Source organism: Xiphophorus couchianus, chromosome 2 (assembly GCF_001444195.1).
Source record: "Xiphophorus couchianus chromosome 2, X_couchianus-1.0, whole genome shotgun sequence".
Taxonomy (NCBI): domain Eukaryota; kingdom Metazoa; phylum Chordata; class Actinopteri; order Cyprinodontiformes; family Poeciliidae; genus Xiphophorus; species Xiphophorus couchianus.
In genome coordinates this window covers 6,276,776-6,302,319 of record NC_040229.1, presented here as the reverse complement: position 1 = coordinate 6,302,319, position 25,544 = coordinate 6,276,776, and the positions used below count along the sequence as shown (strand labels likewise).

Sequence of the window (25,544 nt, the reverse complement as noted above, 5' to 3'; positions counted from 1 at the left end):
GCAACATTATGCTTCTTGCTGTAGTAACAATAGTCACCCCACTGTTTCCAACTGAGCAACTTTGTATTTAGCATGTAGAAAAAAATAAATGTCAGTATTGGACGAAATCGTTATCGACAGGTGAGGCTTTTTAAAGACGGATAATTGGCCAGAAAATTCGGTACACCACTAGTCCACTGTATACATTAGTGAGTAAAATGCTCAGAGGCTGGTTGGGTCATTGGGATGATAGAAAAGAAAAGGTTATGTGTTTTACTTTATCAAATACACATGGCTCCAATAAGCATAGAAAGAAAAACTGTCAAATAAAGTAAAAATGTAGGTGATTATGGCATCTTGTTACATTTCTCATGGTAACAATCCTCATCTAAATATTACAGTAAAATACAGGAATTACTCTGAGACTCGGCTTCTGTGAGTTTCCAGTCTCCTCTTGCTTCCTGTTAACCGACCTCTCTAACCCATCCTTTATATTTATTTACTGAAACATGAATTCAAGCCAAGCAAGTTTTCATCAAGTGTTTAAACATGATCTGTACTCCACCTGTCGGGTATGATTTGACTCCCGCCTGCATCTTGTAATAAGTGACGGGGATTAAAGCATAGTTTAGGAGGAATCTACTTTCATTCGTTCTTCAGTAAATCTTATCAGCATGCTCTGCAGCTCTGTATCAGTGTTGGATTACCTTCCTGCTGCAGTCGCTCTGTTCTCACACTGAAGGCCGGCCGGCCGGCCTCCCTCTGCTGCTCACTGGGTCTAGGAAAGAGGAAGAAGATTCAAGCAAGGAAGGTCACACTTGTTTTTTATACACTATTGATATGTGACATATTTTAATATGTTACTTGATTCTTTAAACATTTAGATAGAAATAAAATCTGTGTTATGTTGCATTTTTTTCTGCTAACTCGTCCTTTATGAGTTTTTCAAGAATTTTGCGACCAAGTTCGGATGTCCTGTAATCAGATCTCTGGACCTGTTTGTCTGTTTTAACCAGTTCTGAGCAGAGGTGATGGCTCTCCTGTGTGAGAGGGCAGACACTGTAAAACAGGTTTGTAACAAATATTTTAAAGCTAAATTATTAGTGCAGTTAGTGTGGGTAGTGTCATGAAAACACAAGTCTCCATGTGTTTGTTGTTGAGGATTCAATTCAGCTTATCACTAATTGACAGCAAATGTTTCAGTCACACAATCAAACTGATTTTAGTTATCAAACAAAACTAAAGCATTTTGTTCGATGTGGAGGCGCCATAGCTTTCTCCAGCTGAACAGAAATAAAATTGAAGTCATTATCTTCGGACCTAAAAGAGGCAGTTTCAGTTATTACAGATAGAAACTAGAGATCAGACTGAAATCTGGGTGTAGCGATAGACTCTGACCTGTCCCTTCAGAGACACATAAAGACAGTTACAAAGTCGGCCTTCTCTCACCAGAATAATATTTCTGGGATTAAAGGACTAATGTCCCAGCAGGATCTAGAGAAACTCATCTGTGTGTATTAATCACTGATTGGCTTAGTATCAAAATACATTAAAGACCTGTTGTTGTATCAGCCTTCCAGACTTCTCGGGTCTTCTGGTTCTGGTCTGCTCTGCATTCCCAGAATCAAACATGGAGAAGCAGTATTCAGTTTTAATCCTGTAATCTGGGATAAACATTGGGAAAACTGCTGAGACTCTGAGTTCCACTAACTCGAGGCTAAAAACCAATTTTTAGCTCACTGATTCCTGCAGTACTTTGACAGACTGTCTGTTCATAACACTAACTGGAACATCATTATTTCTGGTCTGTAGTCCAACTTTATTTTCCCTTTCCTTTATTTTGTTACTGCAATGTTTCTTTTGCTTTGTTTTCATAATGTAAAACTCTTCGAATTGTCTTGTTGCTAAAATGTGTTGTACAAATAAACCTGCCTTCCCTGGTGTGATGCGTTCACTGACTGACTTTCCAGCCGGTCACTGGTCAAGGCAAATTAGGCTGAAAATAGTTTGTTTCTGCCACTAATCGATCTTTGCTGCGTGTACAGAACTGATATTTATTCATAAACTCTGTTCTGTGACCCCCTTCCTCTGAGGCTCAGCGTCAGCTTCAACACCCGTTCCAGATCAGCCCTTACATAACACACAGCGAAGCAGAACAGGTCCAGATTCCTGCTTGAAGGTTTCTTCTTAAATTGACTACTGAGACATTTGGAGCTCTACAAGTAACGACAGCTGAAGATAAATAGGATTTTATTTCAATTTTTAGCAGAAGTTCAGATACACCAGGAGAAAATAAAAGCTTTAACAGTGTTTTATATTGATTTACTTTTTGTTTTCTTTCTTAAAAATGCCATAAATATTTTGTTCCCATTAGTTCGGTCAGTTTGTCATCCTGGCCTTCCTGAGTCCTGCAGTTGTTTAACAGGCTGTAAGTATCCAGATGTGGTGGATTTTTAAACCTTGGTTAAAAGGTCAGACTAGCGCTTCACTTGTCTACACAAACACGCTACTTGTTTACCATCAGACCTGCTCACAGCCGCGCCCGTTCTCTGAGATTAGAGAGAGCAAGTCTTCATGACACAGGATTAGACCTTGTGATGGTTTGCTGTTGCATGTCCCATCAAGGCTTTGCAAAGCAGCCTGCATGCACTTTGACCTTATCAGATTATATTGGATCCTAAAATTGTTTCATATGACAAATCCGAAGAGAAAATGTCCCAGAATGTTTCACTTATGTAAACAATATGCAAATCGGATATACCTAAACTAGTTTAGCTGTTTTAACTTCATTTATCTATGACTATTCCGTTTTAAATGAAAGTATTAATAAAACTAACACATACGTATATCCAATGTTTCCTTATCATGTTTGTAAACAGTCATGAGCTCTGGCAGGTGAAAGGTGTGTTATCACAACTTGTAATGTTGACTTATAGCCACATATTTAAAATCTCAGTTAATTCCAAAAAAAATAAACAGCAGAGTCTTTGAATTGCCTTGTTGCTAAAGGTTTAATTCCAAACCTTTAGTGTTGTTAAAGCAACTGTGTGTTGATGCAGTCATTAGTTGTACTGTAGTTTTATCATTGCATGCCAGAACTGAAGCATACAGTGGGTGAGGCTTTGTGTGTCTAACATGCAGCTGACTGATGAGGTTTTCTATCTTCCAGTCTAACCATGAGGAGCTGAAGGGGATTTTATGGAACATCTAGCATTGTCCTGTCTTTGACGCTGTGCCCGGTCTTAGATAATGTACGTATACTGAGATGAAGTCTGTGGAATGATCTGCTGTGTCAGGACTGGGTGTGTTATTTTTACCTTGATATTTTCTCATTTAAATCTTTTCAGGTCTTCACCTAGAACTGATCTGAATGCAACTTTAGTATTATTTAGTCAATGTTTCAAGTAAACCTCAATTATGATAGCATCTTTTATTTAACCAACTTAGCTGCACATTCCTCCTAAATGGAGCATGCAGTAATAAAAAACTGAATGCTATTTATGTTGAAATTTTGCTTTTACTGTACAGTATATTTTATTCTTTATTATTCTGTTTTTTGTAATTATTTTTTATATTCTATCTTTGTTTGATTCTATTTGCTGCTGTTGCTTGTCACTTTGTTAATGTTAAACTGAAATTTCTCCGTTATGGAACGTAAATTATATTCCTATTTTAAAGCTTTTTACCTCATCCTAGCCCATGTATGACTAATACATGGGCTATGACTAATACTTGGAGTCTTGTTTGTGTTGCTTTATAATCTCAGTTTACACATCCTTTTCTCTGTGATGAATGGAACCAAAGCATAGCAAAATTCAAATGAACGTCAGATAACCAAATATTAAAGAAACACTGGAGGTTTTTATGTGGTGCTGTGTTGTAGAGGGTTTATTCTTCACTGGGATTCAGTGTTCATGGCTGCATTGCATGTGATAGATCTAGAAGAAAAGACGTTTTAGAAAATTTCTAATGTGAATTAGCTGCTGCAGGTTCTGGCAGGAAGCCTGTTAATCAGGATTGACATTCAAGCGAGTGGAGTTGAAGCTTTAACTGAGAAGAATTTCAATAGAAAGACTCTTTGTCATCTGCATGCTTGTCCCTCTGGGGCCTGTCTTCAGGAGCTGGTCCATGTTAAATACGCCGTCATGCTCAGCAGGGGCTTGATGCAGCTCGTTAGACTTGGAGATGAAACGAGGCCCGGTCCGAGTCGGGACCTGTTTCTTTTGGGTTGGACCGGATTGTCTTGGCAGCAGAAGTAAGTAGAAATGATCCAGTATTGATCTTGGACCCCGTCTCCCCTGCGGTGATGTTAGCCTTTTATATGAGGTATATTTTAAGAAGGTCAGCAGGAGTTTGAAGATCCCAAATGCAAACACAGGATTTTATTGAAGATGCTGAGAATCCAGTTTGATTTGCTTAGTTTTTCTACTTCAATGCATTTTAAAGAGAAATGAAATTCTCTGCCTTTACTTTTTTGTATTAAAATAACAATCTCTATGTTATGAAAAAAACACAAGCTAATGTGAAGAAACTGGCTTCGACCTGCGTTGGCTTACAAACATTTAACCACCTCTCCAGCTGTTCCTCATCTTTGTTGCCTCACAGCCAGAACATTCATTGTATTTCATTAAGATTTATTGTGAACAAGGTGAAAATGAATATGTTATTAATATTCATTTTAATAATATTTTCCCAGTTTTACTTTTTGGATCAATACTGGTTGGTATTGGAAGAGGATATATTGTAAATTTTGACTGAATTTATTGTGATAGACTCACATGAAGCAGTGCGTGATTCAAAAGGGAAAAGTTAAAGATACAGAAATCTTTCTGTGAATAAAAATCTGAAAAGTGTTGCATGTTCAACCCCCGCTACTATGGCACAACTAAATAAAACTAACCACTCACTGACTTCAGAAGCCACTTAATTAGTAAAGAGTGAAGCTGTGAGTAATTTAATGTCGGTTTCTTAAGCTACGTTCCTATAGGAAGACGAATTATAATTTGTCACTGAAATCTGAAATTTGTAATTTGTTGAAATTGTGTGATCGGTCACACTATTAACTAAATACGACACAGTCAGACTTCTGGCTGCTATGTGAACATTAGGCAACAATCAGCATCATGAAAACTGGGGGTGCACCGATTGCAGTTTTCTGGCTGATAAACGACCTTTTAAAAAACTTAACCTGCCAATTCCGATTTTGGCCGATACCAATTTTTTATGAAATGTTGCTCAATATAGCAAGAAAGTTGTTGAGTTGGCAACAGTGGGGTAACTATTATTAATTGTAAATGTGTAGACATAACTTTGTGAGCTGGTCTGTCAGTCAAACCTTTCTCACTGGAGAGCAAAAGAGGACAGCGGTTGATTCTTTGACAGGGTAGATAAGATCAGTGTATAAGATTGGCTTCACATGTAAAAATCGGCCGATCACCGATCTCCCAAAATGAAGGAAATCTGCACTGATAAATCAGCTGGCCAATAAATTGGTGCACCCCTAATGAAAACTGCATGTTGCATCTTTTAAAGATCAGGACATTATACAAATGTAGTCTCAGATTTTCATATTGAAAAAAGACTTAAGCTTAACTTTCCGTGTTTCATTTGTATTAGTCAAACAGAAAGATGAAAACATGTAACACATGTACCGGATGCTTCTTGCACTTTCTGAGCTTCAGTTCCCAGGGGAACCAAATGAAGTGATTCATTTGACTGAAAACATGTTTTCAGACTGCTGAGCATTAATATGTCAGTTTTTGAAACGACTCGAACAGTGGAGGCCACAGGGCTGCGCAGACTTCCATGCTGATTGGAGGGAGTCTTCCTCAATTTTTGAAGTGTTCAGCTGTGAGCTGCAGTGATTCAAAGGCCAGATGGTCCTGAGACGCTGATGCCAGAAGCTAACTTCATTTCTGCCAAATGTTTGCACTCAGCTTGAAGTCAAAAGACGCAACTGCTGAAAGTCTGGTGTCCAAAGTGAGTCCTGGAGAGAAGCTGTCCTCCATGTTTTAGTTCTTTCTCTGATTCTCAATCAAATCCTGGTTCTTTATATCACTAAGCTGCACACAATAATTTTATTTAGTCATATTTTCAAATTAGCTGATATTTATTGATATTCTTGTGGAATAAACAGTGGAGAAAATTATAGAAATAACATCTTTACATGATTAATAGACAATTTTTGAGCAACAATAAATCAAAATTCTTATCCTGATACATTTTTTACAATAAATGATAAATGGTACAATTTATACAATGTATCAGACAATGATACTCATTTGGTCTAATAGAAATGTGCCTTTTATCAATAAAGGTGAGTTTATGCGAAATTGGCATGTTTCCATGAAGCTGAATTTATTTTTGTAATTTCAATTTGTGCAATTTTATGGTCTATGAAAATGTAGCTGGTGATACTGATGCAGATTATTAGTTATTGGCTATAAAAGCAATACTATTGATATTAGTCCAGATTGTTACATTGGTGCATCCCTTTTGGACTAACTGGAAGGTAAAATAACAGAATTCTAATTTTTGTTTAGATAATTGATTTGTTTTACAATGATAGACGGTGAATGATCTCGTCCAGACGTGTTTGCCACACTTGGCGTAAGCTTAATCCCTCTGTTGACTTTAGGTGTGTGAGTACTTTAACTCCGTTTACATACAATGTTTTTCTTTCGGTTGATGATTCATCTTAAGGCTCAAAAATTAAACATGAACCAAATTTCTGGTAAAGAAAAAAAGTGCTATATGTGTAGCATTTTTCATTTACAGTAACAACCTAAAATCTGCCATATGGTTTGTTTTAACTGAGCCACACAGAATGACCCGCCAGTAACAGGAAGTGAGAGTTATTAACGACTCTGATGTTTTTACAGCCTACCTGCTGTCCAAGAGGAGGCCACACCTGTTGGTACATTGCTCTGTAATTGGTGTTATGGTGCTACTGTAATTCTCAGCCTCTGTCATGATGAGTGGGTTCTTAAGGTGCTCATTAACTAGCAGGATCAGAGCCAAAAACTATGCCAGCCCATGTTAACTGATAGTTTGGTTTTAAATCTAACAGTGTGGGAATATTCTCTGTCTATATCACTTCTTCCTGAGTGTCAGAGACAGAAACTGAGGTCAAAGTTGACAGGTTAAGCATCATTACTACAGACACACAATGTATCATGCATTGGTATCGGCTGATGTTGGTCACCTTCTAGAATACTGGTATCAGCCCAACATATATAAACTGGGCCAATATGAACAACCGATGATTGTTCCATCTTTGTGTGTTATGTTTCAGGAAGAGGTTGATCATATGACCATGATACTGATTTAGTACATGGTTCTAGAGTGTTTAGGGCTCAAACGATTAATCGGATTAGTTTGATTAATCGTGATGAATCAATTGTTGAAATAATTGTTAACTAGTTTAGTTATCAAATAAGAGTTCACTGATATATTCAGACAAAATAGCCATTTCTTGAAAGAACATAGTCAAAGCAGCAATTAAACCAAAAAAACTGAACAAAAATGTAAACATTTTGCGTTTAAAATAAAAAACTTTTTTGTCTGTAAATATGTTCCACCCAAAACTCCTCGAGTGGCAGCTTTAGCTTCACCCGGTTTATTTTATTATTTATTTTTGACGTGTTAATGTATTTCTAACATTATACATAAAAAAAAGTTTTAGTGGCTGAATGAAAAATATGCATCATGTGCCATTTTTTAAAATCTATTTAATCAATTAGTCATCAGATTGATCAATTATTAAAATAATTATTAGTTGCAGCTCTAAAATGAAGCAGAGAAACAATGTAGGTGGTTTGTTTGTTTTTACATGGTCTGGGAAGTTTTTGAAAAAAATAAGGTATGATATTGATAAATATTGGTCATGAGTCATAGAAGCAGTATTGATTTTGGATATTGTTATTGGTAATTATTATATTGGTTCATCCCTTATTACCATCCCAGTTACTCAATTCTTCTAAGAAGGGTCCAGATTTGAACTGTTCAGGACATTAATGTGACAATGCAAATGATGAATTAAATTTCTGCTGTAAAATTATTTTTTCATGACTTAATGTAGTGTTTTGTTATTTCATGTCAAACTTTTTAGGTTTGTAGCTTATATTAGAATCAAGGGAAAGAAAGAAACAGCAGAAATCTGAAATAGAAGGAAAAATATGAACACCCTATGAAAGTACAAGATCAAATCAGGTCAAAACGCAGTCATCTGTAAATTTATTTGCATGGTAATATCTGCATAGAATATCTGTTGAATGTCTGGTTTGTGCAGCTTGTGACTCAGAAGAGGCCATGTGAAACGTGCAGCCTCGTGGCCTAATCTCCAGATCTATTTTTAGGTGGTGATGTAGATGGATGATGTAATTCAGCCAACAAAACTAGAGGCATTCTCTGTGTGTGTGTTTGCATACGGAGGAGGGGGCAGCTGCTGTGTGTGAAGGATGACATGGATGTGTGTAATTCCTGGGAGAATCATTGGGATGTGTGAAATCCTGCCATTTACAGAGGGAAATCTGGATCTAACAAAAGAGATTTCTTCTTTTATTGCTGACGTTTTTAGGACAGAAAAGCTTGACGCCCCTCTCCTGTTGTAAGTGTGCTCCCATCGCAGGAGGCTTTTATTTTTCAAATTACAGGTCACCTTTGTTGTCGTTAATGTCTGACTCAGGAGCATCATCATTACAACACAACAACCTGCCTGAGAAACATCTTCAGTTCCTTCAGGTGCTCAGAATGAGCAACCAGCTCACCCAAATCATTCAAAAGCATTTCTACTCACTGCGTCTTCAGATTTATCAATACAACGTTTTTTTTTATAGAGTCTGTTTGTGCAGTCAAATGTAACACAAAGTGCTTTGTGGTGATTAAGAATATGTAGACAGACATAAAACTCTTGGAGATAAACAATAAAATGAACTAAGGTGACCGGACAGAGGTGACAAAATAAAATCAATTAAGGCAATGAGGAATAAACAGAGGGAGGGAAGCCCATCAGATATTTTGTAATGGCTGCTTCCTGATGGACGTACGTTGCTTTTATGTGGGAAATTCACTGTTTGATATTTTAGATTTAAGATCTTTGGTTTTTGGACCTGATGGTGTGTAAAACTTTAGGTCATTTTGTCATTATTTGCTTCCTCCTCCCCTATTGGAAGCCTTTTTTTTTTTTTTTTTTAAATGCACTAATAAAAGGATTTTAAAGAAGAAACGAAGCATCAAGTTGACATATAGTGCATATATTTTCATTCTCATCCTTCTGACCACTGTACTCATCTGACCTTTGTACCCGCCTTCTTTTCATCACCTTTTGCAGCCAGGACTTCGACTGTGTTCATGAATTACCTCAGCATGCTGGACTTTGCATGTCAAACTCATGAGGAGAGCACAGAGGATTAAATCATAAAGATTATTTTCAGATCAGTATTTTGATAACTTTAAATTAGGTTGAAATCTGAAGTGTGTTTCCAATTTATACGAGTTTTAAAGTCAGTGGGTTTTCCTTTAAAAATAATTTAATAATTTTGTATCACTAGTGGTTTTGTGTTTTGAATTTCTTTACTGATTTTTACATCCTAACTAGAGAGTTGCATAATTTTTCTCCTCTTTTATCCAACTTTTTCTAAAAATGAGCAGATATTCTGGATTATTTTAATCCAAATTTATGCTCATTTTAATCAGTAAAGCTCTTATATATTTTTTGATGATCACACATCACAGTTGTGGTGAAACAATGCATTTTTAAGAACCATTATGAACTTCAAACAAGCCGGACGAGTTTCTGCATTTCATCCCTGAGGGACTGAAGGCAAAGCAGAGCTGCTGCTGGTTTTAAACACAGATCATCGTGACGTGGTTTTCTCATGTTTTCTCTCCCTTCATTCTCTCTGCATTGTTGTTCCGCTTTTGTTCTGGTTTAACTGTGGAGTAAAGCTGACATTTAAATGCTGTATTGATGCATTTTTCCTGTCAGACACTCAGACAGAAAATCCAACGAGACGTTCCAGATGTATCAGCAAAGCCACACATGCCAGAGAACATGAATGGTCTTGCCCCCATGAGGAATAAAAAGTTAAAACATGAGAATTAACTGCAGCATGTTGTTGCACGTTTAAATGCTTCCAACGGGAAAGAACACTGTAAATGTAGTTTTCAGCCCTTTGCTTCTTGGATGTGTTTGTTTTTGGTGTTGAGCTGAAAATTTGGTGTTTAAATTCTGTTTGGAGTCATTTTGACTGGTCTGTGTACTTCCTGTTTAGCTTTCTGTAGCATCAGTGTCTAACATCTCATTTTAAAGACCACTGAACTTGAAAATAGTGAGTTTTCTTGTAAATGTATCTTTTCCACCTCGTGAATTCAGAATACAAAATTAATGTCATATACACAGAAAAAAAATATTAAACCTAAACTCTTTGGACAGTTTAGGATGCTGCTAATCTGATAATGAGTTGAAACACAAGTTTCATGGTTGTAAGGTATTGAAAATGTATGAAACCCTAATCCTAACCATAGCTAAGCAAAGTACGGAAATAGTTTTAGTAAGTGACGGTGGATACTGCTAGCAAAATATGTAGTTGATCTAACACTAAAGTGCTAATTATTAACATTAGTTTTGCTAATGCTAAATGACTTTACCACCATGCTATCTGGCCGAAACTAGTACTAATGCGCTAAATTGATATGAACCATATGTCAATTACAAAACCTTTTTTACAGCATGTCATCTTAAATGGAGTCAAATTTATTTCTCACCTTCTTGTACAGTTTGCACTCAGGAAGTGATTGTTTGGAATCGACCTTTCACTCATTGTTTCAGTTTTATAGTTGAGTTTTACTAACTTCTGCATCAAGAAGGTTTAAACCGTTTACTGTCGTTCTGCAGTGATGCATTCTGGGTACTACAGAGAAAACTCTGTTACTCTAAAATATGAGGCTACTGGTTGCAACAAACCCAACTTTTCTTAGCTCTTTTTTTTAATCCTGTCTGTGTGTCTTTCAGAATGAAGATGCTGGGGGCTGGGAGTTAAAGCCCTCCACCAGAGGGAAGCTGGTTCACAGCTGGGGCTGGGCCCCTGCCTCAGGTGGGGGTGAAGAGCCCTCACGGCCCCCCGCGGATCTGGACCATGGGTGATGGAGGTGTCGGTGCAACTGGAGGAGATGGGGCCAACCAGTCTCATGTTCTGTTCGACAACTTTGTCCAGGCGACGACGTGTAAAGGCACCCTGAAGGCCTTCCAGGAGCTGTGTGAGCGCCTGGAGGTGAAGCCCAGTGAGCACAGGATCTTCTATCACAAGCTCAAGTCCAAACTTAACTACTGGAAGGCAAAGGCTCTCTGGGTGAAGTTAGACAAGAGGGCCTGCCAGAAGGAGTACAAGAAGGGACGTGCCTGTGCCAACACAAAGGTGAGCCTGAACCTCCGGAAACGTGATCGTTCCCGTAAAGCTGCAGCAAGACGTTCCTGAGGCAGAGTCTCGTATCATTAGATGCTCATGTTTACCAATCAGATCACAGAGACAGGGCAACATGCTTTAGATGAGAAGACAGTTTCACTCAAACATTTTTTATTTGTCATATTTCAGAACATTAGCTTATGTTAAAAGGGATGTATTATGAAAATACAAACTTTGCACGTTTTTCTACTTGCATTTGGGTCTAAACTGTTTCTAAAAACAACTCAAGCGCTTAAGTAAAAAAAAAACTAGCTGTGTTTTGGCAATAGGTTAATGTTTGTTTGAAAAACCTCCCAAATCTTAAGTCCCGAGTTGAGCTCTGGCACATTTCGTCATCTGGTTTTACTACTGTACAATGACTGCTGGAAAAGACAAGGGTTCAATAGTTTACTTACCAGCCAGAAACAACTTGCTGCATTCCTATTGGTTGTGCAGGAGGCTCCACTTCTGCTTCTCAAAGATGTGCAGTTGTATATTATACAGTAGCTTATTTGAATTTAAAGTGACAAAGGCCCTAAAACAGCTGAAAATAAGCAGAACAGAGCAGGCTAAAATCTCATTAAGTGAAAAAATTTAATGACGCTGTCTTGTGCTTGTTCAGGGAAGTGTGAAAGGTCACTTTTAATAAATCACCAGCAGTAATACTGGAAAATATGAAGAGAATATTGCCTCACAGAAGTATTTATTTTACCTTTTTCTCTTTCTGTTGCATTATAATCACAAATTTTGATCCATTTATTAAGATATTGTTAGTCCTCCTGTGTATAATTTATTTCTAATCTTCAGTCTTCTGTCCCTCTGAATTAATACCTTCAGTTACAGAATGATGTCTAGTTTGCATCTTGCAATACATGCGATAGAAAAATGCCTTGTGGTGTGAGCACATCAAGATGCATCATCACAAATAATTTAATATGACACTTAAACACCAAGCCTCTGATGGAGAATGGTGAGTTATTGAGGCTCACTGCACCGAATAAAAGGGACACCTGGAGCAGTTAAAGCAAGCCTCAACTGACAGCAATCAGCGGTATGAGCGTGACAGTCAGATAGCTGAGCAAATAACCTGAAAAATAATTAAACTTATCAGGCTAGTGGAGCAGCCCTTTTCAGGGATGAACGACGCTGGGTTCGGCGATAACTTTAAGTTTTATTTTTTACATATATATTAAAACTTTCACCGTGTCATGACATTATAACATGAGACATATTGAAGCTTCCCTGCCTCCTCCATGTGGTCCTACTGTCATCTATAGTAAAACTCTGCTTGGTCAAAACAACCAATCAGAACCAGGAGGCGGGTCTTAGCGCTGTCAAAATTACAAAAGGGTTTTCTCATTTAAAAAACTAGCTGTAACTTTGAATTGTGTATTTGAATGCAATCTACATTTGACTTTGAAAGTTTCCTTTTTTACTTGACTTTATTTGATATAAGCAGTGTTATGAAATGTATTTGACATTCTGTGTAATTTAAGCTGGTGAGCGCCTCAATATTTTCAGTCTGTTAAATATTGTAACTGATAGCAGGTTTCTCAGCTGTTGTTTTGATTGAACAGTTGCTGCAAATTTCCTGCAAGTTTTTTCAAATGTTTTTGTTTAAATTTTATGGTTTCTTTTTGCCATTTCATTTAGCATTCATCACTAAATTGAAAAATTAACAGCCAATCCGTGTAATCTGTATCACTATAAGCTCTATTTATTTATGGAACCAGGTGGATTTTGGGCATGCTGAAAGACGGCGTGTTGCCCGTTAATCACAGACGTCTCAGTAAATCTGCTCCCCGTCTCCTCAGTGTCTGATCATCGGTGCGGGGCCATGTGGTTTACGGACAGCCATCGAGCTGGCTTTCCTGGGGGCCAGAGTGGTGCTCCTGGAGAAGAGGGATGCCTTCTCCAGAAACAACGTGCTGCACCTTTGGCCCTTCACCATCCACGACCTCAGGGGCCTTGGGGCCAAGAAGTTCTATGGGAAGTTCTGCGCTGGTGCTATCGATCATATCAGTGAGTGCATTTGATACTCCAGCTCTTGTTTCCCTCAGAGTCATGCATGAAGACACTGGTGCCTGCTCAGATTAATCCACACTGTTTTTTCTCTCTGTGGGTTTTAGGTATTCGTCAGCTTCAGCTAATGCTGCTCAAAATGGCCCTCCTGCTGGGGATCGAGATCCATGTCAACGTAGAGTTCAAGGGACTTATCGAGCCGCCTGATGACCAGGAGAGTGAGAGTAAGACTCAAACTGCTGCTTTGTATCGGTTTCATCAAGCAAATATCTCTGGGTTGCTGTAAGCCTGGCGCTGCGGATGCATTTCAATCTGATTACACGCTGTTTGTTCTCAGGGATAGGCTGGAGGGCTGAGGTCCACCCCAGGACACACCCTGTCAGTGAGTTGGAGTTCGATGTCATCATTGGAGCAGATGGAAGGAGGAACACACTACCAGGCAAGTCTGCATGCACAGACTGGAGGAAAAGCATCAGTACTGCAATTTTGTCTTCCACTAAAAGGACCTATAATGCAAATTTCACATTTTCCACATTTTTGTACTTCCATTTGGGTTTATACTGCTTCTAAAAACAGCCCAAGCACTTAGCTGTTTCTTGGCAATAAGTATTTTTTTGGTGTCAGGAAAATGAGCCATTTTAAAAGCCTTCCTAATATAATGTCACAAAGCAGCAGGCACTGCTGGGACGGTGTAATGACCCCCCCAACAACCGAACAGTTTGACTTATCTGTTAGTAGCTTCTGCAACCTTTAACTTGGATGATAAAAATGGTGATTAGCATAAAGTCCAAGATCTCATTTAGAGGTTCTGCAGCAACTACTGACGTTATAATTCAAAATACGTAATAGAGAATAGAGAGACCTGAACAGACTGAAAATATGACCCAAACTGAATACAATGAGATCAGTGCAGCATCAGAAGACTAAATTCAACCTTTTTGTACTTCTGGAGACTCAAAGTATACAAAAAGATATCAAAAGTGTTAAATAAGTGGATTTTGCCTGATATGTCCCCTTTAAGTAAACACAGCAAACAGAGCTGTTTGTTGTTCCCTCTCTGACTCGTAGGTCGTTAGTGATTATGATGTCACTGGTTTACAGCTGCAGATGGACAGCTGACCTCACTCTGCTCCTCATGAGCGCTTGTGCACATTTACATGTTTGTGTTGAGCTGCTACATTAAACTTCCCAGCGTGTTTGCTGTCCTGCAACAAGAGAACAGGAACGGTTGAGGTGGCTGTTTGTTTCCTGTCTGAACGCTGAGCCTTTACTGAGTACTGACTCTATAAAAAGAACCCATGTCCTCCGCTTGAGCTATCCACTTACAGTAAAATACATGCATACGGCGTGAAAAGCTGGGAACTGTTTACATTGTCCGGAAACAGAACATCTGGTAACATTTAAACGTTCTGAAAGCAGATATTGTTTGTGAATTGCTCTAGCTGGTGGTATGTTTTCCTTCTGAAATGTAACCGTTCGGGTCCGTTAGCCACGGCAGCTGAACCGATCCACTCCTCTGTTTCTGCAGGATTTCGACGGAAGGAGTTCCGGGGGAAGCTCGCCATCGCCATCACCGCCAACTTCATCAACAGGAACACAACGGCGGAGGCGAAGGTGGAGGAGATCAGCGGCGTGGCCTTCATCTTCAACCAGAAGTTCTTTCAAGATCTCAGGGAGGCAACAGGTGACTGACAGGCAGCTGCTTAGTTTCTGCGGACATTTCGCTTGAAACCGAAGTTTGGAGTGAAAGTTGGAGGAATAAATCTTGCAGGTTTCTGTAATCCTGTAATATAGCTCCACATTTTAGTAGAAACCAGTTCTACATGTAAAACGGTGACTTAGACTTTTTCATTGTCTGTCATTTTGGCAAACAACAAAGAAATTCTGTGATAATCTAGTTTTACCCATCAGTTTCTATAATTAATATATTAACATTTAATTTATATTCAGTTTATTAGTATTCAATCTGAAGAAGCTGAAATTAGAATCTTCATCAAGCAGATGAATACTTGTAGCTTTTCTCTGTAGTGACAAAAATCAAAATCTGCGTTTCTATTGACCATAAATTGTGCAACTGGAATTACGAAACTAAATTTGCTTAATGGAAACACACCATTTCTGCAAAAATGTTTTTGGACTATGATGAGTGTAAAACAGCTGAAACACTGACTTCTTTTAAATCTCAACTAAAACCCCACCTGTTTAGAATTGTATTTGAAATGTAATCAATTACAAATTTATTGATGTAACTTGACTTAATGATTGATTCTATATTGCATTGTGATTCTGTGTTTGTAATGATGTAAAGCACTTTGAAATGCCTTGCTGCTGAAATGTGCTATACAAATAAAATTTGATTGATTGATTGATTGATGAGTTGGTCTCAAAACAACAAAATTAACAATTATCAATAATTACTGAGACAATATATCGTCCAGCAAAATTTGTTATTGTGACAATAGTATTTGTCACTCTGGATTTTATTTAGGGTTAACAAATTAATTTGAGTAAAAATTTGCATCATTAGAAAATTATTGGAACTATTTCATTGCAAAGGCTAGAACAAAACTAATGTTTTCAATGATAATGAGTGTATTATAATAGAGATCAGGATGATATAGGCGTTCATTTTATAAATCACTTTTTTATGGAAGCAGCGCATGCAAAAAAATTGATATCAATAAAAATGTTATAATAGTTTGAATAATTCTGGGTTTTGTTAGAGTTGCCAGCCTTGCTGCCGTTTTATTGCTGACTAGACAATGTCCTTGGCGCTCTGAATCCCATAATTGCTGCTCCGGTCCTGAAATGACGACAGGACTGGCAGCCTTGGCAGCAGGGAGAAGAATTGTGTTCTGTTTCTGACAATCCATCTTTTTTCTTCTTCTCTTTTTAGGTATTGACCTGGAAAACATTGTGTATTACAAGGATGACACACATTACTTTGTGATGACTGCCAAAAAACAGAGCCTGCTGGAGAAAGGAGTTATTGTGCATGTGAGTGATCAAAGCGCTGGAGTCTCTTTCTGCTCCTCTGTACCCAGTATGAAAGCTGTGAACACGCAGAAACAATCCCAGTCAGAAACATGTCACTCCTGTGGCTCTCTTTCATTATTTTGTCTTTTTTTTTCTTCTTTGTGTGACTTCGCCAAGCGTTGGTCTAATGGCCAAACCGAGCCAACAGGGTTCAGCAGCTCGCTGACTGCTGATGTCTTCACTGTAGACGGTGGCTTCCTTTTTCTGGGCACTTTCCTCAGGAAACAGGAAAGACTCTTTAAATGCCCGCCGTCATGTGAACACATAATGCTGCTGTGTGTTATGGAAGAACTCCTTACAGTTGGTTCAGTTTTTTTAAAGGCTGAGTCAGGATGTTTGGGTCTCTTTAAATGATTACCTGAGTTATGAAAAAGTTGCATTCTGCACTGTTACCTGAAAAGGTTTTCACACATTCAGAATATTTCACGTTTTTTCCCAAACTTCATTGCATTTTGTTGTGATTTCTACCCCATTTTAATCTAATATTTATAAAAGGAGTTAGCTTATCAGCAAACCTATTAAAGCCTAAAATATCATCTTAATGCATAATATAGCCATGTTCTACATGCACATTTTCATGTATTGCATTAGAAACGGTTGATGGAAATGCCAAAAATTCAAAATGACTTCCTCAGTTTTATAACAAAAAGTTTTAAAGAAAGCTGGTGATTGTTTTTTGACTTTTCTAAAAAAAGAGTTAAAGCACTAAACCAACATGTTAGATGGATAAGTTCTGATGTAGTGAACCCTCCCTGCTGCTGGTAGGCACAAAATTTAGATAAATTTCAAAATCCAAAAATCCAGCTCTCTTCTGCAGGGTGTAGTATATGCTATTTTGCAGCCTCTACTTCCTGTTTATTGCAGCCCTGTGTAATCTCCATGTCAGATGAATATTACGCTTTTTGTAACTTGGTTAACTCCAAACTAAGAGATGGAAACACGCCTAATTCGCATTTTCTTAGCTGCGACCTTTCAAGTGTTTGCTCAAAATTGGGAAACAATGAAAAATGGAAACAAAAAGGCATCTGAATCTTTACCCCTCTGATTGCTGTTGTTAAGTTTCCCCGTTTTGTCTCTGTTGTTGTCCTGCAGGACTATGCAGACACTGAGCTGCTCCTGTCCAGGGCTAACGTAGACCAGGCTGCCTTGCTGTCCTATGCGCGTGAAGCTGCAGATTTCTCCACCAACCACCAGCTGCCCACCCTGGACTTCGCCATCAACCACTACGGCCAGCCCGATGTCGCCATGTTTGACTTCACATGCATGTACGCCTCGGAGAACGCCGCCATGGTCCGCCAGCGCAACGGCCACAAGCTGCTGGTGGCGCTAGTGGGCGACAGCCTTTTGGAGGTGAGAACCGATTGTTTTCTAATTGTTCAATTACAATTATAATCAAATATAACCACAAGAGCAGCAGGTAGAGGAATTGTAAAATATCTTTTATGAAAAGCTCCTTTGGTCACCATAAAATCTGAAAAATATCACATCATTGAACTGTTTTAGAAATTCATTAATATAAATAGATAACAAATAAATAAAATTTATATCTTTGAATTACTCCAGTTTTGAAATTCAAGCAAAATCAATAGATCCCTGTATTTTTTCATGTTACTGCATAATTCTAACTTTATTGCACATTTTCGTCAAAAATAGTCAAAAACATTAGGTTTGCTAACTCCCACCTACAGGTAGCATAATTGATTTTTCTATGGCGAATTGCAAAAAGTCACATTTAGCATCATACATAAGTGCAAAATATTTCTGACAATCTGTCTGGTCATTTTTAAAATCTTTTAAAGATGTTTGATGAGGACAAAATATCACAGAAAATTTCTTGCCAAACTTTCTAAAGTATAACCCCAATAATCAGTGATTTGATTGGAAGAAAACCTAAAAATCAATAGTGAAATCCTGTAGGACAGTTTTAATTCCCTCTCCTGCGCTGTGACCATATTAGGTAAATGAATGTGCTTTTCTCTGCAGCCGTTCTGGCCCATGGGCACCGGCATTGCGCGCGGTTTCCTGGCAGCCATGGACTCCGGCTGGATGGTGAAGAGCTGGGCGCAGGGAAAAACTCCTCTGGAGGTTCTGGCCGAGAGGTGCGGATGTGGAAACACTCGTACACATGTGCCAAGATTCACATTGTTCCTGCGTTCAGATTTACACACAGATCCACATTCCTAAGCCGCCTCTTCAGATACACGCTTTTATCTCTAAGTGCTTTACTAGGAACTGTACCCGCTTGTGATTTAAAGCTTCAGTCCCACCTCTGAGTACTAATGGGATAAGAAGCTCTCATACGGCCTGAATGTGGCTCCCCAGTCGTGCAGCATGTCTGTTTGCTGTGCTTTAATGGTTTGTTAATGGACTGAGATGAGCCGGTCCAGTACAGGGCAGGATAGCTCACTGTGTTGCTCTGTTTTTTAGGGAGAGCATATACCGGCTTCTGCCTCAGACAACACCGGAAAATGTCAGTAAGAACTTCAGTCAGTACAGCGTGGATCCGACCACACGCTACCCCAACATCAGCCTGAACTTCCTCAGGCCCAGTCAGGTGAGTCTGACTGTTCACAAACCACAAGGATAATTTTGGTTTTTCCATTCAGGCAGAAAATCAGCTCTGAAAAACATTTCTCATGATGTTTTCAGCATGATGACCTACAGCAGCAGCTCCTAGAAGTTTATCACATTTTGCTATGTTACAACCATAAAATTACATATACTTCATTGGCACTTTATGTGAAAGTCAAAAACAGAGCAGATGATAATTTTGGAGTAGAATTTTTTCTATTTGATACCCAAAATTAAAATCGTCTTCTGCATAACTTCCTTTAGCAATTAAAAAAAAACATTGAACAACAGAAAATCTCCATTGTAATGAATCTTACATGTACAAAGCTGAGAAACGTTCGCTGCACTCGATAATCCTATTTCTGACTCACCACCAGGGGGCGTGTGTCTGAGTGAGATGGTTTCATACCCGAACTGTGTGATGTAGATAACAACCAAGCTATGCTGTTGTGACCAGTAGGAAAATTCAACTGCAGTAGACACTGTTCGACCCATAGAGGGCACTGAGATTGTCTGAGTCAAAATAATGCAGAACTAAACAAGTTTAAATGAAAATATGGCAGTGTGCACAGAAACATAGCACATTAAAGAACTAATCTAGACCGTTCATCTGCAAGAGAAGATTGATTTGGGATTTAGTTGCTCTTTAAATTTTGTGGTTGTCATGTGACAAAATGACGAAAGCTTCACTTCATTTTGTAATAACATCATTCTGCAGTCTGACAACAGTGTTTATGCTGCAGGTGCGACACCTCATTGACACGGGAGAAGGAAGGGAAATCCGAATTGAAATTGAGAATGTCATCAACTCGTCGACGCCGAAGTTAGCCCGGAATGGTTTGTATTATTTCTCTTTCCATTTTCCTTTCTGGGGTTATGCTAATTAGCTGAACATTAGCAGTGGATCTACAATGTGTTGAAGAGAGACATCACTTTGTTTAAATGAAATAATGATTGACTGTATTTTCACTCCAGACAATTACCTGCTTGACAAACAGTTTCAAGGTAACACAAAGTCTGAATGCATGGTGTTCCTCAAGTTTTCTAATAGTTTTAACAGTTTTAAACCCTCCCTGCTTTGTATTCATAAAGAAAGAAATGTGAAGGTAATGGTGGAATGTGAGAACCTTGTGGACGAGTTGCAAATGTTTCCTTTCATGACTCACTAACCCGGCCGGATATGCTGCCGTCTTCCTGGATTTATTCAGCAGCTTGTTTTAAAGATTCCCTCTTAAATCTGCAACCTCTAACTTCTTGTTTGCATCCATTTCCCCTTAAGTCAGTAAATTTGAGTTTCTTAAGATCGATACTAACGCTACCTTTAGGATTGCGGATGACAATATTCGTATGATTTTTCTGCTGATTGTTGATTGTTTTCTGCTGATGTTGTGCTGATTGCATTTCTTTCCATTTTTAATCCTTCAGATTCACTCAACCTGCTACTTTAACTCCAGTATTTTATTTAGTTATCTTTTGGTCTTTTCTTCCCAGAATCCATTGCTCGATCCAGTAAGCTGCTGAACTGGTGCCAGAGGCAGACGGAAGGATACAGGAACGTCAGCGTGACGGACCTCACCATGTCGTGGAAGAGCGGCTTGGCGCTGTGCGCCCTCATTCACCGATACAGACCCGATCTCATGTGAGTAGCAGGAGTCAGAACCTGCAGAGTGACAAAGAAAGATGGCAGATTTGTTTTTCTTCTGCTGTTCTGTTACAAACTTACTAATTAATAAAGTCCCTGAGGAGTGAATAAATTATGCTATATGACCACTGCATTATTATTTGGTGTTACTGATCTGTCCAAAATAGCAAAATATGTTCCCAATTATTCTTGAGTACAGTGAAATGCATATTTGAAAAACATCCAGTTTTAAAGGGACAGGATTATGTGAAATGGACTTTTTTGAGTTTTGCATCATATTATAATGTTAATCTCTCATCAAAACATACCTGTAGTTTTGCTTTGATTCCTTCATGTGTATTTAAGAAATCCTTTAATCTCCGTAGCAACCTGTGCAAACCGCCTGGTAGGACCTAGCCCCGCCTTCAGGCGCAGCTCCTCCTCAGAGCTGCAGCTTCCGCCTCACAGAGCACTCCTCCCCCACTCGGCTCCTACAGACTAGCCAGCAGCAATTAGCAAACATCTGGTGAAACTGCAGATCTCCTGAGCTCATTATAGGAGCTACTTGTCAGAAAAGTAAAAAACTTTGCTAAAGGATTAATAGAGGAGCGATGTCGTGATGACTTCCTGAAGGCGGAGTTTCATAAAGAGCATGAGTTTTTAAAGAAACAGAGACCCAATTTCATGGCATTAAATTACAAAGTAAAATTTCCTTTAAGTCATATTTTATATATAGTTAAGTTTTTAATAACTGAAGTTTATATAGATGCGTGATTATTCTATGAAATGGCACTGTGTTCCCCTTTAACATAAAGGCTAATAAGCTGCTATTTTCCGTAGCTAATTTGAGGCGTAGTATTATGCCTTTGTGCTGTTCTGTTCTGTGTAGTATGTTAAGTAGTTTGGCTTCCTGCTCTGATGGAGCCTGCAGTCAGCTGCTTAACACTCACTCTGTTTGTTCTTCTATTCCTGGTTGCAAACACGGCCAAGCATGTGGTTAGCCTGGTGCTCAGCCTGCAGTGATGGTGTTTGTAAACGGTTTTTATCACCCAACAGGGCTTTTGGTTTTAAACTGATGGCTAACGAAGTCCCACCGGGTTTGTTACTGGAGTCTTCCTCAAACCAAACCTTCCTCTGCAGCCTTTAGATGCATAAACACTCTGCTCACCATCACACGCACCATAAACAGCGCAGTTTCCATCCTCTGTGTCTAATGGGGTTTACTACCCTCTGGAGGTTATGCTGCAATTAACATTAGAAGCTATTAGTGGCTGCGTCCTACCTGACCTTTACAGAGTAATGCTCGGCTGCGTTGGATTGGCCGGATGATGGGAGGAACGGAGCAATGAGCAGAGGTTCAAGAGAACCGCGTTCGTGCGTTCTCATGTACAAGATGGATGTAAAGAGGGTTCAGAGGGAGGTCTCACTCTGTCCCTGATGTGATGTTCGGATGCTTATGGTTTTAAATGGACTTCATGTTGGAGCTGAGATGTATCGATGATGCATGTTAAGAGTATTTTAGGCTGAAGTATGATGACATTTACAGTAAGGCTTTTCCACAAAGTATACAGCAGTTAGTGCAGAAATGCTGCGTCGTCAGTGGTTGTATTAGTCCAGACTCCCTGGCACCTCATCCACATGAGAAGTTAGAGGGTCTGCTTGGTTGGAGAAGCCAAACTTTGGTTTGAAATCTCGTTGCAAATCATGAGATCATCTGGTAAAAACATTGAGAACTGCAGGATCCTTCAGCTCTCTGGAAGTTTGAGCTGCTTGTTTTGTGTTTACAGCCCACAGCATTTACTGTTTTGCCTCAACGTTCCAGTCACAAGAACACAGAAATCCTCTTTGTTTTCTCATTTATTGAAGCGGTGAGGTGAAACGGCTTAAAAACAGGATGATGTGGATTTGAAAACAAAAGGAATCGGTTCCAAAGAACTGAAGAATCCCGCTGAGCAACTTCACATCTGCCTTTTAGATAATATCACTGAAACTGGGATTAAATTTCCTTCATAATTTGGATTTTACTGAGATCTTTTTGCCACCTAAAATCATTTATTATTCTTAATTTTTATTTTTCAGTTTTAAATGTGATATGCTGCTTTAGAGTTGCTATGCCTACAGTAATAATCTGTCAGCATCAATGATTTTAGTCAACAGGAGTTTTTTTCAATTGATCTATTTGATTTCTTTGATTTGGTTTCTGGTTCTTTCTGATTCAGTTGTTGGAACTTCAACCTAAATAGGAACATAATAATGAAAACTAACATTTCCACATCAGAGTATTTTAACTGTATTCATAAACTATATACAGTAAATGTCACAATAAAGCTGATTTACAATAGCAACATTAAAAACTAATTATTCTCATGACAGAGTCATATTAATATTTTATTTTCAAAACATGCTAAATATTTAAGCTATTTATTTTTAAATGTTTATATAACAAGGATTTTATTTTATTGTGGTAATATTTATGACATGCAATAAAAACCAAACTTAGCCAACTGATTTTTTGGAGGAAAGAAATTAATCACGAACATTAATCATTAATACATCTCTCAGCATTAGCAACAGAAAACATATTTCTATTGGTATTTATATTTCTAAACTATTAAGACCAGGTTGATTTTTGCTGTTTATGCACAATTCAATGTTCACTGTTCCTCCCTGTTCCGGGTTTTGTTTTCAGAGACTTTGACTGTCTGGATGAGGAGAACCATGAGAGGAACAATCAGCTGGCGTTCGACGTGGCAGAGAAGGAGTTTGGCATTTCGCCATGCATGACCGGCAAGGAGATGTCCTCAGTGGTGGAGCCAGACAAGCTCTCCATGGTCATGTACCTCAGCCAGTTTTATGAGATGTTTAGAGACACAGTGCCACCTGGAGGTGAGTGGCACTATAACACTTGTGTTTGTGACTGATTTTGTTTGGTTCGTTTGTTTTCAGGGTTTGTATAGTTGCTAAAATCCTTGATACTTTCAACTAGGCGCTAACTAAGTGCTTGATATTCAAACTGCACAGTTTTCCATTAAAGTCCAATTTTGTTCTAAAGCCTAAATTTTAAAACCTCCTACACAATTGAAAACAAATATTACATACACCTAATAAAAAGACAGACTTTTTTTTCTCACCGTTCGAAGTTGAATTGAACTAAACGTTTCTTATTTTAGGTTAGTTAAAATTAATAAAATTATTTGTATTTTCTGAATGCCAGTTCTGAACTTAGTGAGAACATTTTTAAAGATGTTTTTGAAAATTTCTTTGTATTTTTTGCTTAAGCATATTATTTGAGCAGGAAGCTCATTTACCTTAAAACAATTTGTTTGGATTGTTTCAAAGTAATTAATATTTATTATTCCTAATGTTCATCTTATATTTTATACATCAAGCAACATTAAAGTATAATGAAATTGGGTTATTTTTTGTTAAATTGGTGATTTGTTCTCAGATTAATTGGGTGTACAAAGTGAGTCATTTCAAAGCATATTATATTTTAGTTTCTTGTTTCTGCTGTAGAATATTATCACAAGACATCATTAATAACAGTGATGAACATCACTGTGATGTTCACATAATTGTGAATTAAAATTATCTTTTTTTTTTTCACTTGTATTGTATTTATCTCCAAAGTGTACTGGTGGAAAAGTTTCAATATATCTCTTAAAATGTGTGAAAATTGCTTGAATTTTACTGTGGGAAAAGTGTTCTGCTCCATTTCTGATGCGATCTACTTTTATGCCTTTGAATCTGTTTAGATAACCACAACTTGAGTCCAGAGGAGAAAGCTGCGCTGATTTCCAGCACAAAGTCTCCCATCTCCTTCCTCAGCAAGCTGGGTCAGAGCATCGCTATTTCCAGGAAGAGAAACCCCAAGGTAAAACACCAAAAAAAAAACTAAACTGCAACACCTTCAGCTCCTTTTTTCAACTCTTCATCTTTAAGCTCATGCTTCAGGCCAAAATAACACCTAGCACTTTGTAAACAGGATAAAAAGGAAAAGGATGTGGACGGTTTGGGCAAAAGGAGGAAAACCAGTCAGTCTGAAGATGTGAGTCTGACAGAGAAGCTTGTGATTGTTAGTTCAGACGTCCATCCATCTGGAATGAACTAATTATTCTCACTTGACCAAATCTGGATTATTTTGCTTCTCCAAAGGAGGACGTTTCCAGGTCCTGTCGGGAAGAACGGCAGTCTGTCCCTGCTGTCCTGTCAGAGAGAAAAATGGACTGTGCTGCTGCAGGAAACCACAACAAAGTGAAGGTGATGGCCACCCAGCTGCTGGCCAAGTTCGAAGAGAACGCCCCGGCTCAGCCTTCAGGCCTCAAACGACAGGTATGCAGGAAAAATGCAGGATGTGTTTTAATCCTCCTGCAGCTGCAGACGGGACATGGTCACATCTGGTTTGATGTGACTGAGTCTTCTGTTTGACGCGGCCGTGCAGTAGACCACGGTATTAATGAGCTGAAGTCCAGAACGCTACCGGTCAAGCAGATGATTGTTTCTGGGTCATGTGGGCGACCTCGCTGTGCTGACTGGACCTGAATGCACAGTGCTTTGGTTTGCTGGCTGCTGATGATGTGTAATGTGAGGAACAATGGGAGGGTTAAGTTTCCGAACAGGAGACGTGTCAGCTCCTGGGTTTCCTATGGAAACATGGAGTGGATTAAACTGGGAAAAACTGCATAAGAAATCCAGATGTATGAAACTGCTTCTGCTTGGATTCCTTTGCACATCCCAACCTAATGTGAAAACACCAGACTATCTTCACCACAACCTCGTTAAAGCATCCAATGGGTGTAAATAAAGAAGGTAGGAGACGTTCCTAAATGAGGCTCTATAAACAAAACTCTACAAATAATCAATATTTTACA

The 25,544-nt window shown here is 38.5% G+C and overlaps 1 protein-coding gene and 1 long non-coding RNA gene across 34 annotated transcripts in view; one reads left to right on the top strand and one right to left on the bottom strand.

The window, feature by feature from the left end:
- Positions 1-25,544, top strand: part of mical3a (microtubule associated monooxygenase, calponin and LIM domain containing 3a) — a 95,712-nt gene that overhangs the window by 29,162 nt on the left and 41,006 nt on the right. For 30 of the 33 annotated variants that reach the window (XM_028043546.1, XM_028043590.1, XM_028043697.1 and 27 more), the window contains 16 exons: positions 10,994-11,396; positions 13,238-13,445; positions 13,553-13,669; positions 13,783-13,884; positions 14,974-15,129; positions 16,342-16,442; positions 17,574-17,831; positions 18,465-18,580; positions 18,909-19,035; positions 19,796-19,889; positions 20,028-20,057; positions 20,544-20,691; positions 23,363-23,559; positions 24,429-24,547; positions 24,659-24,721; positions 24,829-25,005. In XM_028043546.1, coding sequence (XP_027899347.1) covers positions 11,118-11,396; positions 13,238-13,445; positions 13,553-13,669; positions 13,783-13,884; positions 14,974-15,129; positions 16,342-16,442; positions 17,574-17,831; positions 18,465-18,580; positions 18,909-19,035; positions 19,796-19,889; positions 20,028-20,057; positions 20,544-20,691; positions 23,363-23,559; positions 24,429-24,547; positions 24,659-24,721; positions 24,829-25,005 — 2,292 coding nt within the window. In that variant the 5' untranslated portion in view covers positions 10,994-11,117. Of the gene's footprint in view, positions 1-10,993; positions 11,397-13,237; positions 13,446-13,552; positions 13,670-13,782; positions 13,885-14,973; positions 15,130-16,341; positions 16,443-17,573; positions 17,832-18,464; positions 18,581-18,908; positions 19,036-19,795; positions 19,890-20,027; positions 20,058-20,543; positions 20,692-23,362; positions 23,560-24,428; positions 24,548-24,658; positions 24,722-24,828; positions 25,006-25,544 lie in introns of those variants that run through there. The other 3 variants (XM_028043573.1, XM_028043807.1, XM_028043799.1) reach the window with 2 other exon arrangements.
- The window catches only part of LOC114160897 (uncharacterized), a 29,473-nt gene continuing 12,014 nt past the window's right edge, over positions 8,086-25,544 (bottom strand). Inside the window, exons 2-3 of the long non-coding RNA XR_003598891.1 lie at positions 11,854-11,864; positions 8,086-8,097 (exon numbers count right to left, since the gene is read on the bottom strand). This is a non-coding gene — a long non-coding RNA (uncharacterized LOC114160897). The remainder of the gene's footprint in view (positions 8,098-11,853; positions 11,865-25,544) is intronic.